This window comes from Pseudonaja textilis, chromosome 3 (genome assembly GCF_049901715.1).
Source record: "Pseudonaja textilis isolate UNSWEBS1 chromosome 3, rPseTex1.2, whole genome shotgun sequence".
NCBI lineage: Eukaryota > Metazoa > Chordata > Lepidosauria > Squamata > Elapidae > Pseudonaja > Pseudonaja textilis.
The window spans coordinates 135,012,194-135,029,779 of NC_141992.1; the positions used below are offsets into that span (position 1 = coordinate 135,012,194).

General features: G+C 41.3%; 1 protein-coding gene across 2 annotated transcripts in view; it reads left to right on the top strand.

Moving 5' to 3' along the window:
• The first annotated feature begins 9,807 nt into the window (after positions 1-9,807).
• Positions 9,808-17,586, top strand: part of GCNT2 (glucosaminyl (N-acetyl) transferase 2 (I blood group)) — a 37,052-nt gene continuing 29,273 nt past the window's right edge. The window contains exon 1 of one of the 2 annotated variants that reach the window (XM_026715055.2): positions 9,808-11,156. In XM_026715055.2, coding sequence (XP_026570840.2) covers positions 10,205-11,156 — 952 coding nt within the window. In that variant the 5' untranslated portion in view covers positions 9,808-10,204. The remainder of the gene's footprint in view (positions 11,157-17,586) is intronic. The other variant, XM_087930845.1, reaches the window with a different exon arrangement.

Genomic DNA, 17,586 nt, shown 5'->3' on the forward strand with positions numbered 1-17,586 from the left:
AATCCACAGGCCATCTAGGACTGCCCAGAACACCTGGTTCGGTCAGTCTGCCAAGGACCAGGCCTTTGTTATAAACAACTTCTCTTTGCAATTATTTTTGGATGTTAAGCTTCATCACCCAACAGCTTAGTATTATGTGGGGATTTTCTTCCCTCTTTACCTACAATCCTAGAATTTCCAAGCAGTCTCCTATTGAGGTACCAACTGTGGTTCAACTTCGCTGTTAAGATCTGCCAACATCAGCTAGCTGTTGCTAGTTGCAAAAGTAAAGGCTTAGCACTGGAGCAAATTCGAGAAAAAGAAGATATTGTGTGGAAATAGTTTCACTTGAAGTAAAATATTTGTTCACATTGTCAAAGCACTCATTTTCAAAAGATCACACAAAGGCATGGTCCTTGGCAGTGCAGACTGACTGAACCAGTTTTTTTTCTGAGCTTTATCCTGAAAGACAACTTCTCATGTACCGATTATGTGTGTTTACACCTGGGTCCCGAACGCTTCAATAGTGTACTTTTTAAGCTTCTTCCAAACACAGGTTCTTTTGAATGTATATCCAAAGCAACAGTGATGCTAACTATATTACAAAAACATTAATTAAGGTTATACACACATGACGTATTAATATGATGATACTTAATCACAAATTGGTACAGGTTAACATTAATATGATAAGCAGCTCAGCTAAGATAGCTCCATTATGGCTAGCCAAACAACAAAGCTACCTTATGCCAAGCTAGCATGGGGTGAGAAAGCTCAACTAAGTTAAACGATGAGCCCAAACACCAGCTACCTTGGGAGGTAGCACATATCACAAGTGCATGCTATTGGGTATATTTATTAAGAAACATGACTACTGAGAATCTTTGACTTATGAGTATTGGTTAGCTCGGGTACTGTACTCGGGTACTCCTGTACTGTTTGAAGTTACCATGACGCTGGGAAGAAAAAACGATCTACAGCCAATCCATGCACTTACAACCATTGCACTGTCCCTGCAGTCATAGGAGTGTGATTTGGGGGCTTAGCAACTGGCAAGCATTTACAATGGTTGTAGCAACCCTAAGATCATGTGATTTTCATCTATCATGCATAGATAGAAAAGAGTGGGGTCTGGATGGCCACAATTCTTGGTGGTCCAATCTCTTACCACCTTTTCCCTTCAGCTGTTCATTTTTCTTAAGCACGCCTGGGCATTAATTGCACTTTTTTGAAGCTTTACAATTTCTTGATTTATGACTAATTGGCTTCTAACCTATTTCATAAACCCTTGCTAGAACTTTTGCAATTTTTTCCTGTTTTTTTTTCACTATCTTGCATTATCCAATTGAAAACTTAGCCATCAAGAACTTCGCAGGGTGAGCGCTAACTTCCTACAGAACAGTCCTTTAGTTTACTTGCACTCTTAATGGTACGGGAGGTGGGAGCCAGCCAGCCCTGCCCTCGGAATCCATCGGTAGGTGTAACCATCACTTTTGCTAATTCACTGTTTCCTAAAATGGAAGCTCATTCCTTTTTGGGTGGCATTTATGAGCAAGGTGAAATTGTAGGAATCACAGTCTCAAGCCCAGCTGCAGGTTCCAGGTTGGAGAACCCTGAGGCTGAGGAGAAAATGAAAAGCACCAACTCTCGTTTTTGGCCATCTCTTCTTTCAAAGCCAGAAACATGGGCATTTTTTTTTTCCTATTATGACTGCCCAACCCTCCACCACCCAAGCCAAGACTCTCCCTCACCAACATGAGATTAGTTAATTATTCAGATTAGATGGTACACTCATTATTTTCTAGTAACACAAAGGTATGACTGCTAGCTACATGTTTCAATTATTTAAATGTCAAAATCTGTTATCTTGGCTGATTGTCCCCTTTTCACAGCCCGGCCACAGCCCACCATCCCCACCCTATGCAGGTATTTTTCCCTGTGTTTCTGTGTGTGTGTATGTGTAACTCAGCATACTTTTAAACTTCACAAAAGAAAGAAGGCCCTTGTTATGAACCTATTTGCAAAACCAACTTGGTTTAGTAGATTTTAACCTTTTTTTAAAGTACAATTGGCAAACATTATCAAGTAACTAAATAATATAAATCCACGATGCGGAGAAAAATGATATTGAAAATATAAAAAGAAGAAAAAGAAAATACTAAAATGTAAGTAAAGAAACAGGCATTATAAACATACAAATTTACCATGTATCTAAACCTTCACTGCTTTTGAAATAAATTATTCAATCCCATCACCCTCCAGCTGAAAGGGGGGCAGGGAGCTGCTTTGTCTTTAAAACATGTTTCTCCTTTTCTTCATCCAAGGAAAAATTATATTCTGCCTTTTTTAATATTCCCGTGAATATTTCAGTCTTCTGGGAGAGAGGTGGATGCTAACTTTCTACAGGAGCATATATGGATGCTAAAACTAACGTTTTGTGACCAGTTTTTCCATCTTTGTTTAAGTGTGAACACACTGGATCTGAAGTAAATTTTCATCCTTTTGACATGACAATAATTTTCTTAAAAGAAAATCATTGTAAAAGAATGTTGTCCTGTATAATTTTTTCTGCCAGTGGCTTAAATTCATTTTTTCACTGCAGGACAGCCATGCAAAATCTGGAAAAGATGCTCTATCGCCCTCCCATATAACCTCCAGCTCACATGATTTTCTTATAATGTTGTCTTTTCTGTTTGAAACAACAAATCTGCCCAAAATATGTCTAGGCTTCAGCGCATTCCTAGGAGATTTAATCTGTAATCACACTCAATAACTTCATTGCCTTCAAATTAACACTCAGGTCCTTAATCTTAGAAATAAGGTAAAAAAATCCAATTGATTATGTCAGTTTCCACTAATGCTACTTTAATCCTTAAATTGTTTCTCCTGTTGTGATCCCATACACAGGATTAACTCAGCCTTAATTTTACAGAGATTCGTTTAAGGCTTGCTTATCCCTAGAACATTGTTTGCGATCTATATATTATTACATATAATCTGTAGAGAATTACCATAAAGTTCACTGGCTAACTGAGTTGAGTCTAATTTGCTATGACCTTTTCTTAAACAGTTTATTCATTTGCTCAGACACCAAAGTCTTTTCACTTATTTCCTCCAGCATGTTTAATCCCATTCCACCTTGAGTTCTTTTTCAAGTTGTTTTACTGGTGGCCGAATTCAGTCATCTCAGGTCTCCACCTGTGGGCAGTGCTTGCTTTATTTATTTATTTACTAGCTCAATACCTGTGCTTCGCTATGAAACCATGTGGTCAGGCTTAGTTTTTGTGGAGGAAAATAGGGGGGGGGGGTCGGGGAATCTGCCTTTCCCTACCAGCATCTACCGGTGTTCATCTGGCTAGAATCTTGTCAGTGTGTGAGAGAGTTGAGGGCTGCTTGGTAAGTGAAACAATATTTGCTGTGTGAGCAAGAAGGAGAGAGCAAGGAGCCTGGGTGTGGCTTAGCTCAACTATTCTGTACTAAAGCTGGTTGGTGTTGTGAAACTAAAAACGAAAGTGAAACTCCTCTCCTCTGCTTGTGTTTTCCATTTGAAACAGATTTCTTTTCAGGTGGGGAGCGGGAGTAAAACTCCTTAGCATCAGAGCATGTTAATAATAATAATATATGAAATGCTGTGGTGGTTATTTCAAAAAAATCCTTTTACTGAACACCTAGAAGCCAATAGATGTGCCAAAATTTCAAGTTTGTAGGCTTTACTGTTCTGGAGATTTTGTGATGATGCATGATGAATGTATATATATGCATGAATATTTGTTTCCTTAAATTTTCACGGGTACGTACATGTATGGTATTCAGCTTTGCACCTCATTGTAGTTATGCTTTTAAAGCACAAATGTGTGTGTGTGTGTGTGTGTGTGTGTGTGTGTATATATATAATTTATTTTTACTTTTTTCTTCCCTCCATGGCATTTTCCTCCTTCCATATGTGTGTGTGTGTGTGTGTGTGTGAAGGAAAAAACATTCTGGCACAGCAATAGGCTGCCCCAAATTTAAATCTGAAACCACTATAAAAGCCTGACTCACAGATGAACACTATACAGAAGCCTGATGATGGCAGATGAGATTCTGCTGAAATGTCGCTACAACTTTAAAAGCACAACTACAATGACGTGGGAAAATACCCGAACAAAGCTGAATGCCATACATGTAAGTACCCGTGAAAACTTAAGAGAAATATATATATATATATATATATAAAATTTATTTTTGCTTTTTTTCTTCCCTCCATGGCATTTTCCTCCTTCCTCAAACCTTCCAAATAAACTTGGTTCCTCTTTCCCTTAACATCCAGATTAATTTACTTTCCCACCCAAGTAAACTAATGTGAATCAAAGAAAGTAGCTGGGGATATGTGAGTATGTGCATCGTTTTGTACTTATTAATTAATTGATTTGTCATGTTTATATAGCATATCTTGGAGGTGGCGGCCCTTTGAGAGCTGTACGCCACACAATTTCATTTTAACGTACGCCCGATTAGCGTCCGTCTCTCTATAAATACTGGTGGGGGGCGAGGCTGGTGTGCTTGTCTGGTTGGCCAACTGTTGGGTGGCCTTATGGATAAATTCAGGACCATTGTCTGATGAGATCCTAGAGGGTAAGCCATATCTGGGGATGATAATGTGGAGCAGTGCCCTAGCAACTTCAGTAGCCTTCTTTGTGCGTGTAGGGATACACTCGGGCCACCCCGTGTATGTGCATACAAAGACCAATAGAGCATTGTAGTGGCTGGAACGGGGCAAGTTAGTGAAATTGATCATTAATGAATCAAATGGGTAACTGCCCCAAGGTTGATGGCCTGGTGGTGGTTAGGGTCCTTGACTGGGATTATTTGCTGCACAAATTTCACATTGAGCACAAACGTTTGCCGCAACGCTGTGTATTTTGTTAATATACACTTCTCGTTGCAGAGCATTTGCCAAAGCAGTTTTTCCTAGGTGCAGCTGTCTGTGTACTTGTTGTGCTATGTCCCATGCCATACGTCCTGGTATAAAAACTCGATTATCTGGCAGAATCCACCAACCCTCTTCCAGTTGGGCCTCAAGTGCTTCAATTTGGTTCATGTCTTCTTGAGACTAATAGGGGTGAGGTGTCCATACAGTGAGGCATTGCGCTTGTATCATTGGAGTCCTCTGGGCTGCCTTTCGTGCCATTCTATCTGCTTTATTGTTATTCTGCTTATTTATTATTCCCTTTTTGTGTATCAGAGGCCACTTTTTGATGCCCTTGGCAGTGGATGATGGCAACCTTTTGGGGGGCCCATACGCTTTCTAGGAGGTGTAGTATTTGGGGGCCATATTTAATGTCCTTGCCTCCCGCCATGATAAGTCCTCTTTCCTTATATAGGGCACCATGGACTTGAACCGTGAGGAAAGCATATTTAGTCTGTATATATATATGTTGACACATTCACCTTTTGCAAGCTTCAAAGCTCTAGTTAATGCATGCAGTTCAGCTAACTGAGCACTTGTGCCTGAAGGGAGGGTCTCCGCTTCCCAAACATCATCCAAAGTAACCACTGCAGACCCTGCCCATCTGATTCCTTCCTGTATAAAGCTAGTGCCGTCTGTATATAGGGTATACTTCGGGGAAGGAAGGGATACATCAGTCATGTCAGGGTGGCTGGCATATGTTTCCTCAATCATTTGGATACAATCGTGAGTGGTCTCTAAGTCCGGTTCAGGCAGTAACGTGGCAGGGTTTAATGCGTTGGATTGTATAATATTAATCATAGGGTTATGGGTGATTAAGCCTTGATATTTCAGCATTCGAGGGTTGGTTAGCCACAAATGGCCCTTTGTTTCCAGGACAGCTTTAAGGGCATGAGGAGTGTAAATGTGAAGCTCTTGTCCAAAAGTCAGTTTACTGGCTTCTTGAGTTAAGATAGCAGTCCCAGCCACTGCCTTAAGGCAAGCAGGCCATCCTTTCGCAACATTATCCAGCTGTTTAGAGAGATAAGCTACAGGGCGATGCCATGTTCCTATTTTCTGAGTGAGGACGCCCACAGCTACATTCTGTTTGGTATCTACAAATAATTGAAATGGCTTATCCAGATCAGGGAGGCCTAAACAACGCTTCCTTAAGCAATCAGAAACTAGTTGCTTCCTGCGCTCCCCACTGTAACGGCTCCTTATCCTGTCCTTTGGTAGCTTCATAGAGGGGCTTGGCAATCAGGCTGAAATTGGGGGTCCAGATACGGCAAAAGCCAGCAGCTCCTAAAAAGCCTCTCAAGTCTCTCCTGTTGTTAGGTGTTGGAAGCTGACATATGGCCTCTTTGCGTTCGTGGTCCAAGGTAAGTTTCCCCTGCTCTATGTCATAGCCCAAATATTGGACCTTTTCTAAGACCAACCGAGCCTTTTTCTTCGAGGCCTTATATCCCAGGTCTTGCAAGAGGAGTAATAAGTCTTGTGTATTTTCCCAGCAGTTATCTTTTGTGTGGCCAGTAACCAATAGATCATCCACATACTGTAACACCACATCAGGAGGGGGTATAGTCAGAGCTTCCAAGTCTTTGGCCAAGGCAGCCCCAAATAGGGTAGGCAAGTTCTTAAATCCTTGGGGTAACCTGGTCCATGTATACTGTTGCTTTCAGCCAGTTAAGGGGCTTTCCCACTCGAATGCAAAGAGATGTGTTTTTTTTAATTAAAGTTTTATTTGGGTTTTCACACATTTTTTGAAAATAGCATGGTCCCAGGTTGCACTTCTTTATACAGACACAAACTCATTTTCAAGCTCATTTTTGTGTTCTATTCCATATCTTATTACTATTTTGCATTTTCTATATAGTATTTCCCCTCTTTTAATTTTCTTAATTCTATTTTGATTATCTCATCTCAATTCAAATCATTATATTTATACTTTTGTCTGTCCTGAATAGTGAAATAGTGAATAGTGAATAGTGAAACCACGTCGAAACTTACTAGCAGATCTCTTTGTTCCACGTGTAGATCTTTGATCATTTCCAAGAAGTGGTATGAGTTTTGTACATGTGAAGCTGCTGTTTCAGCATGGGGCTGTAGCTGAGTGTTTAGCTAGGTTTTGTAGTGGTGCTCCTCTGGAGCTGACTATGGGTCTGAGAGGCATGCCTTCTTTGTGTATTTTTGGGAGGCCGTATAGTTTGGGGCATCTGGAAGATTTTTCTCTTGGGATGATCATCCGTTGGATCTCTTTGCTCATGTGGCTGGTTATAATTTTCTTCTTGGTTAATTTTTCCAGATATGTGGTTGGGTCCATGTTTATGGGTTTGTATGTGGAGTCTTGGAGTAGGTCTGTCAATTTTGTTTCGTAGTCTTTTCTATTCATTACTACTGTGGCATTCCCTTTGTCTGCTGGAAGTATGATTATGCTGCTATCTTTCTTTTAGGGCTTGCAGCACTTTGAGTTCTTCTTTGTGCAAGTTGCTTTTGGGTGGTTTGCTTGTGCATAGGATGTTAGTAACTTGGTGTCTTGGTGTCTATATCAGCTTCATCTGTATTTAATTTAGTTAGGCTGGATTCTACTGCACATATGATGGATTCTGTGGGGATTTTTTGGGGTGCTATAGCATAATTGAATCCTTTGGTTAGGACATCTGTTTCTGTTTTGGTGAGTTCTCTGTTAGAAACGTTATATACTAATTGTTTCAGGTGGTGTTGTGAGTTGTTGGGGGCTTTCTTGTCATGTTCTAATTTCTTTAGTTTCTTCAAGAGTTTGTCATTTTTGTAAGTGGTTTCCGTTTCAGCTCTCCAAGTTGTAAGTTGTTTTATCTTGTTCCAAAGTAGAGGGTGGATTTTGCTGCTCAATTCCAGGTGTAGTGCTAGCAAATCTTTGTTTAGCTGATCCAATTGGAATCTCTTTCTGTGGAGCTCATTCTGAGTAGAGCCATTTCAGTTCTTTTCAGGATACGTTTAGTATATATATGTGTGTGTGTGTGTGTATATATATCTATATATCTATATATATGTGTGTGTGTGTGTGTATGTATACATATATATATATATATATTTGTGTGTATATATAGTTGTGTATGTGTATGTGTGTGTGTGTGTGTGTGTATGTTTTCTTAAGTTTTCGCGGGTACTTACATGTATGGCATTCAGCTTTGTTTGGGTATTTTCCCACGTCATTGTAGTTGTGCTTTTAAAGTTGTAGCAAGTTCAGCAGAATCTCATCTGCCATCATACATCTGCCCTATCGAAGCCAGCAGAATCTCATCTGCCATCATGAACATTCATCATCATCAGATGATGATGATATACAGAAGCCTGATGAAAACAAATATATATATATATATATATATATATATATATATATATATATATATATATATATATATATATATGGATCCAGTTGTTGTTTTCTCCTACGTAAAATTAGAAGTATTTTGGCGACGTTTTGACGAAATCTCATTCGTCATCTTCACAAGAACACAAGAACTCAATCAAAAAAGAAGAACTGACTTCTTCCCTGGTCCAGCACCTCAAAGCCACAGGACATGAGATTGACTTTAAAAATATCAGAACTATCGCCAAAACCGAACACTTCAACAACAGAATAATCAGAGAAGCCACAGAGATATAAAAACACCCACACAGCATGAATAAACGAGATGATACCTCCCGTCTACCAGCCATTTGGAAACCCACCCTCATTAACAAATGAGTGCCTAACATGAAGAATGGCACCAGATCCACACCCACGAAGGCCACACAAGATGCTACCACCACACTTCCACGTAGAAAGTAGATTCACACCCACACAGATGATGAGACACAACCTCGGACCAGAAGCCATACTGCAGCTGCACCACTACCCACTTCAAGCCCCTCCGACCCATACATGAAGCGAACTGACGCCCACCATGAAGATGTGGCACAACCACGAATGTGAAGCCAAACAACAGGATCACAGCTCACCAGCTCAAATCCCCCAGCAACTAAGACTAACCTGAACACAGCCAAGCCCCCACCCAATCAGAACACAGCCAAGCCCCCACCCAGTCAAGCCGCACTCCCACTGGCAATTAAAAGAAAAAACAGCTGCAAGCTCACATTACTCCAAGAAGCACAAAGCCGAAGACACAAGCCTGAAGATGACTTTGTCGAAACATCGCTACAACTTTAAAAGCACATGTATGTGTGTGTGTCTATATCTATATATATGGCATTTATTTTTACTTTTTTCTTCCCTCCATGGCATTTTCCTCCTTCCTCAAACCTTCTTCCAAATAAACCTGGTTCCCCTTTCCCTTAACATCCAGCTTAATTTACTTTCCCACCCAAGTAAACTGGTGTGAATCAAAGAAAGTAGCTGGGGACATGTGAGTATGTGCATCGTTTTGTATTTATTAATTAATTGATTTGTCATGTTTATAAAGCATATCTTGGAGATGGCGGCCCTTTGAGAGCTGTACGCCACGCAATTTTATTTTAACGTACGTCTTATTTAGCGTCCATTCAAAGTGACCATAAAGTTGGTATAAGTCTGGAGCGAGGAGCGGATAGCACAACGCGCCATCTTCTTCCCGGCCTAGCTACGCCCCCGGGGCAGGGTCAATCTCCCTCGTGGGCCCATTCAGACGCTCTTTGAACTAGTCCGCCAAAGGAGACGAACCGAGCCTTAAAGTCTTCTGGCGGGAAGCCGAGAGAGATCCCGGTTCAGCAGCGCACGGCCTCAAATCAGCCGATGTCTAGCCTCCACCAAGAGGGCGCCCGGGGGACCGCGCTACCTGCTGACCCCGCCTCCGCCCCCTGTGGAAAAGCGAGGCGCGCCCGGCCCCAGCCGATCCCGCCCTCTTTTGGATACGCAAATCAGCTCCTTTTTTTTCCCCCAGGGGCGAGCCTGAGTCGCGGATCTTCCAGGGAGGCCGAGCGAGGGTCCGGAGCGGTGGGTAGGGAGCAGCCTTGGAAGAGACGCAGATGAGATTCTACTATTCTACTACTACTACTATTACTACTACTACTACTATGAGGGACGTTCAGTAGCCTTGGATGCCCGGCGTCGCGCGGTCTGAGCCCAGCCGGAGCGCTTTGCTTAGCAACCGGCTGAGCAAAAAGAAATAATAAAAATAAAAAAGAAGGCAGCATCGCTCGGAGCTTTTGGCGCGGCGGCTCAAGAGAAAAAGCTTGGTGGGCTGAATGCATCGCTTGGGCGTCCGCGGAAGGAGCCGCCGTCGCTTCGGGCTTTAGGTCCGTCTTTTACTCCGGGCTTGTGGCCGTCCCCGGGAGACTATGCGGTCTGGGAAGCCTCCGTATATTTTCGCCGTCTTCGTGCTGAGCGGTCTCTCGGCGCTGCTGCTCCTGTTCCTCGGGCAACCTCCCCCGGTCTCCAAACAAACTCCGCCGCCTCGGTTACTCCAGCTGCCTCAGCTCCGGGAGAGCGATTTCCTCCGGCGCGTCTGTGGGGCTCTGGCTCGGGGGCAGAAAACCTTCGTGTGGGGAAACCATCTCCGGACGCCCTTGGAGCGAGCCGCCTCCTGCCAAGATTATGTGTCGGGGAGCCACTATGTGACCAAATCCGTCACTGCCGAAGAGGCGACCTTTCCCTTGGCTTACATCTTCACCCTCCACAAAGAGCTGGGCACCTTCGAGCGGCTCTTCAGGGCGGTTTACGCGCCCCACAATGTCTACTGCATCCACGTGGATGAGAAGGTGCCCGCCAGGTACAAGCAAGAGGTGGAGAAAATGCTGGAGTGCTTCCCCAACGCCTTCCTGGTCTCCAAAGCCGAGCCTGTGGTTTACGCTGGCATCTCCAGGCTTCAGGCTGATTTGAACTGCATGAAGGACCTGCTGAGATCCACCACCCAGTGGAAGTACGTCCTCAACATGTGTGGGCAAGATTTCCCACTGAAAACCAACAAGGAGATTGTCCAGCACCTGAAGAAGTTCAAAGGGAAGAACCTCACCCCTGGCGTCCTCCCCCCACCGCCCATAACTTTAAGGACCAAATTTGTTTACAAGGAGCACATAGGCAGGAAAGCTTCCTACATGAAAAGGACCGAGATCCTAAAACCGCCACCTCCCCACAACCTCACTATCTACTTTGGGTCTGCCTATATTGCTCTCACTAGGCCTTTTGTGGAGTTCCTTTTCAATGACTCAAGGGCCCTTGATTTGCTGCAATGGTCCAAAGACACTTACAGCCCCGATGAACACTTTTGGGTAACACTCAATCGGATTCCAGGTAGATCTGGCTCTTTCATTTCTATGTAGTAATTGTATTAGACATGATAATTGAAAAGATAAAAACCAATGCAAATGAGAGAGAAAAAACAGAAATAGAAAGTGCAGAAAAAGAGAAAAGAGATAGTAAAGGGGGAAAAAGTGACTTTCCCTTTCTTCACAAATAGTATAAATAATTTTACTAGCTTACCACCTTCTCTTAAAATACAATATATGGTATCTTCTTCCTTTATCTATAAACAAATAATTAGAGTTGCACCATTCAGTCCTAATCAGCAAAAATTCATTAAGGGTTACCAGAGATAATGGTATGTCTATTTTGACCTTGATCAAATCAACCAATTTTATATGCTTTTTAACAATCTTGAACTTTAATCCCTTCAAATAATGCCCTAGAAAAGTGAAAGGTAACCTTTTTGGGCTCCCATGCTGAAATTTGTGCATGCGCTTGCATGCCAGCACCCAGAAGGCAATGCGCGCGAGACAGCCCCCCCCCCACACACACACACACGCCCCGCGCATGTATCATTCTTATAGCCTGTCATTTTAAAATCCACTTCCAGGTCAGCTTCAGTCTTGCATGGTAAAACTTGTTCCTTTTCCATGACATCTTTTAAACACAGTCTCTCTAAAAAGACAGGCATTCCTCAAATTAATTTCTGGGCCCATTGTTCAAAAATATCCAACTCTTTTACTTTTCAACAGGCCAACCTTAGCTGGCTAGCAGATGACAAGGTCTGAAATAGTCACAGATGACTGGAACATAGGGTTGACATCATGGGAAGCAGTAATTAGTTGATGACAGCAATGCTAAACCACCTGAGATTCCCCATTTATTCACAGCCATGAACCCAACAAAAACAAGAAATAATTATAGGGACACAAATCAAATGATTAGTTACTTCGTAACAAATTCCACCCTAATAAATAATCGCAAGAAATATTTTGTTTCAAAACATGCCTAGAGTGGAATTTGTTTGAAACCTCTTTGTTAAAATGCCCTTAATCTTATGAATTATAGCCTTAATCCTATGAATTGGTAAACCTATTTCAATTTTTAAAGGTCAATGGAAAATAAACCGCAGAGTTTCCAAAGCATCTGTCAAAGGACTAGGCAGTTAATTCAGGTATACTTTAAGGTTACTCATGTGGTTGCCAGTGTGAACTAATTTTTAAGGGAGTTGAAGAATCTCAAAATCATATTATTGGATGAGGTCAAAAGGACAGGTGATTTTCCAGACTTTTTAAAACCACTGCAATATCTATGGAGGTAAATTATTTCACCGTTGGACAGATTTCACCATCAGGAAGTTTTTACTTATGTTGACACAAAATCTAGGTACAGTAGTTGCATTCATACTCATCCATTCAGATCCTGGTTTCTGTGGCAATAGAAAATACTTCCTGATGACCTGTGTACCATCTTTCCTCATTCTTCTTTTGTCCAAAGTCAACATTTCTAGTTCCTATAGCTTATCTTGATAGACCATGTTGTCAAATCCATTTTTCATCATTGTCACCCTTTTGTGAACCTGTTTTATGCTATCAGAGGCCATCTGGAAATCTGATACCCAGAATCATTCACAGTAATGATGCTCTGAATCAAGCTAACAGAGAGTGTGACAGCAAAAGAAAATGCTCATAAAAATCTATGTTTGAGATTATTAGGGAAAAAAGAGTGAAATGGATAATGTAGTATACTTAGAATGAGTATCATTGGTTTCAAAGATAAGCACAGAAGAAGCAACATTCAGTTTGGAAAATCATTAAGAATAAACCATTTACTGCATCCAGTTTTGTTCACCACATTGTAAAAAGGATGTTGAGACTCTAGAAAAAGTACAGAGAAGAGCAGCCAGGATGATTAGGGGACTGGAGGCTAAAACATACAATGAACGGTTGCAGGAACTGGGCTTGGCTAGTCTAGTAAAGAGAAGGACCAGGGGAGACGTGATAGCGGTCTTCCAATATTTGAAGGGCTGCCACAGGGAGGAAGGGGTCAAGCTATTTTCTAAAGACTGCCATTTGTCAGAAATGGTGTAGGGTCTCCTGCTTGGGTCGAGGGGGGGGGGTTGGACTAGATGACCTACAAGGTCCCTTCCAACTCTATCTGTTAATCAGTTAGAATTCTTGCCTTTTTATGGGTTTTGCCAAAACATCTATGTAGGAAAAGGATTCTGGGCCATTATAAGGTGGTGGATGAAAAGGTGTTTTTTGGCTCAGGTCCAGCCAGTTTTCTCTTAAGATGCAAGACAGGTCTGATAAAACTTGATGTGCTAAGAAGGAAGCAGACTTCTCAGAGGCCTCATCACCTGAAACTTGAGGTGACTCAATAACTTTGACTATGAACAGGGAGAGGAACAAAGATAAAATTTTCCACCTTCCAATACTTATTTAGCTTACTGATTTGTCCTAAGATACAGTCAATGCTACTGGTTTAAGAAAGTTAGTTAAATAAATGGAGGTTATATACATCAGTCACCTTTAGCTTGAGAATTCAATTTTAAAACAAGAAAAATATCTCGCCTTTGTATGTAAACTCAGTGGATTGTAGAATTGAGCCAATATGTATTAGACCAACACACAAGAGTCTTATTTTCAAGTGGAGGAAAAAAAAATCTACCTGAGTTTCATCCCTTAAAATTAGTGTTCTCCCACCTCAGAGGTCTCCAAACATTTGGACTAATGGACAAACTAGAATTTCAAGGAAATATTCTTTTATAAAAGAAGTGTTCAGTAAGATTAATAGTGTAAGATTAGTAAGATTAATAGTGTCAAAATTATTCTGGGACTCTTATATAACAACATAGGTTTGTTATTTGTCTGTAGAAAATTTATTGCTCTTGGCAATTGAAAAGTTGAACATGAAGATAGGTTTGAAATGAATGTTTTGGCTATGACACGCTTCACGGATCAAAAGCTTGATAAAAAATGATGCTAAGAGATAATATAAGGACAATGTAAAGAAATACAGTATTGGTACACGTAGTCCTCGGCTTACAACAGTTCATTTAGTGACCATTTGAAGTTACAATGGCACTGAAAGAAGTGACTTATTCACACTTAAACCATTGCAGCATCTGATAGCCACATGATCAAAATTGGTTCATATTTATGTCAGTATCTTGGGGTCCTATGATCACCTTTTGCAACCTTCTGACAAGCAAAGTCAATGGGGAAGCCACTTAACAACTCTTTACTAACTTAACTGCAGTGATTCTTAACAACTGTGGCAAAAATGGTCATAAAATGGGGCAACATTCACTTAACAAATGTCTCACTTAGCAGCAGAAATGTTGGGCTCAGTAGTGATTATAAGCTGAGGGTTATCTGTACTTTATTTTCATCAGAATCCAGAAGTTACAGCCAGCATGCAGCAGTCTTCATTAAATAGACACTGTCTAACACTAATGAAAGAAAAAATTTTCCCGTTTCAGTACACAAGAGAAATATTTAACAAAGTTATATGTTTAGTTAAATACAGAAATATAGGATGGTTTTGTGGCCCACCGGCGGCAGCAGAGCTGGCAGCAGACAGTGAGGAGGTTGGGGAAGAACATAGGCCAGTCCTGGAGTCTGGGGAAGGCTGTGACAAGTGCTCTGCGTCAGAGGCAGAGATGGGGCCAGGGCCATCTGATAGTTATCAGCTGCCTTCAGAGTCGGACATCAGTGGGGCAGAAGAACAGCTGGAGCCTGTTCCAAGGGTGTGCATGCACAGAGCTGCCAGGAGAAGGGAACAACTAAGGAACAAGGGTCAATTCGGGAGTAAAGCCACAGGTGGATGGTGAATGGCCCCTCCCAAAGGGAATAAAGAGGAGCCAAAAGGGAAGGGGTGTTTGCAGGAGAGAATTAGTTCAATTCATTAGGGTGAAGATCTGTTCATGACTTCTTGCCAAATATTGTCTGCTACAGAGTGGCATTTGGAAGATAACAGCCTGGCAGCTCTCCAAGCCTGATAAAGGCCTGTAATGGTGAAATCATTTTAAAGACTGGGACTTTGCTAGAGGGGAATTCACTTTAAACCAAATAAAAGGGGTTTTACAAGGAGTCATTTTCGTGCTTTTGGAAGCCTAGGTCAGAACAGATGGCAGCATGCAACGGTCCTTTTTCCTCCTCTGAACTCCTGTTTTTTAGATGTGCTTGACTAATATTCTCATCCCTCTCATAATTATGGGGAATGCAAGTTGGAATCCAGGACAGCTGTCTTTGCCTAAAGATAAGCCAGTCTTGATGTGTGCCACCATCGTTTGCTGTGTTATATCCAAGCCATGCAAGAAACTAACTTTATAAAATTGGAGCCTGCCTAGAGGCTACCTCAAGGGCAGAAATATTGCAAAGCATAGATACTTTTCATTGAATAACAAGAGTGTCCTGTCTATCTTTTAGATAACCTTTTGGTTAAAAAACCCCCCAAAACTTCCTTTCTTCTTGGGATCTGGGTTGGCTGGACAGACAAGTCAGGCTTCTTCAGCGCTTCTATTTTATTCTTTTTCACTGCTCTGGGCAATTTCGTAGATTGCGAAAGTAAAATTAGCGCCCAAAGGGAGAAGTGACTCCTACCATCACTAAATGTTCCAACGAGATATTTCTCTGCAACTGAACATTCATCATAGCATTTCAACAGGTCTTGATGAAAAGCCAACTCTGCAGCAAGAGAAAAGGTTAAAAAAAAATCTTAATGATAACCTTTTGCTTGTTGATTGTTTCAGTAAAACTCCTGAGGCTGAGGCATGGAGAAGTGAGCTACCGATACTTGAAAATTGGGTTTTATGGGCAAGAGTTTTAAAGGAAGTTGCTTCAGGGGGTGTTGTTTTGTGGAAACCCTGTAATTTGCTGAGACTCAAGAGCTTCCACTCTCCCATGCTTATATCACCCAATTTCAACCATTTGGACTAATGAGGAAGAGTTTGTTTTCAAGAGAACTATATAATATCGATGAATTGATTTTCAGGAAGGTGGGAGGTTATTTGGAAAAAATAGATACACACTTTTGCTTGGTTTTCTACCTCATTTTTAACTAGAATTAAATCTGATTTTTTTTTTCATTTGTTTTGAAGAATGGTTGCATTATTTAACTCTACCTAACTTGGTCAAAAGTGGGGGTGGGGGGAAAGCAGGAAAAGGATAGAAGTATCTGGGATTTACCCTGAAACATTTTTCATACATCTGTTCCACTGCTGTTCTGATATATTCTGCACTGATTTAGAAAGCAACTCCTGCTTAACATTTAGCTAGGATTGAGGAAGCCCATTTTCTTTTAATGTAAACCTTCAAAAGTATTATAGTGTCTCGTTGCAGCGGAAAAGTGGAATAAAAATAGTATGACTTTGTGGTTAGTTTCAGTCTGATTTTCAGAGTTGATACCGTGAAGCTAACATTAGAGCAGAGGTGTCAAACTCCCGTTGTCACGGTGGTGTCACGTGATGTATCAGGGCTTCCCCCCTTGGCTAAACTGGGCGTGGGCGTGGCCAGCACGTGATGCATCTGGCCTATGGGCCGGGAGTTTGACAGCCCTACATTACAGGAATCCCCATGCAACTCTGAGAGGAAAAAGCAGGAGAGACCATGCATAAAATACACAAAAAGAAATACATTTAATAGTAATGTCTGAAGAGATTCTCAACCATCCAGGTCATGATTGTTCCAAAAGTGCTTTTTTCAAAAGGCAAATGAACTTTCTTGGGTTTTTCTTTTCTTTTTGACAACATTTCACTTCTCATCTTAAGAAGCTTCTTCAATTCTGAATTGAACTGAACTGAAGAAGCTTTCTGGATAAGAAGTAAAACATTTTCAAAGGGGGGAAAAATGAAGGAAGTCCCATTTACTTTTGAAAAAGCACTTCTGTGTTAAGTTTGTGTTTACTGTGTGATATCAGTATGTCACAAAATACCAAAGAGTCCACACAGGATCTCAGAAAAATATTAAACACAATCCCTGTGTAGAAAAAATACATAGTGAAGAATGTCCAGAGGCACGCAATGCTATTAAGACTTCTGCTATTAATAACTTCTCCAGAGTTTTCCTAAGAAATTTACTGCCGTTTTGGTAAACATTTTTTTTTAATTACAAACATTCAACCACCAGTCATCCAATTTTTTCTCATGGACAAATACTATATTATTTTTAGAGTGACTCTTGACTGATGCCTTTTGTTTATGTTGTATCAGAAAAGGATGGATTCTATAAGTTATATAAGTCTTCTACCCTATCGAAACAATTTTTACAAATAACAAATGAGAACACACAATAGCCATTGTTAGTGGCCTCTGTTTCTCCCCTCCCCCACATCTCTCTACAAATTGCAGTTGTAGATCCAGGTACATAATTTTCCAGTAGGTCCTAGGACAGGGGTCTCCAATCTTGGGAACTTTAAGCCTGGTGGACTTCAACTCCCAGAATTCCCCAGCCAGCTTGCAGAATTCTGGGCATTG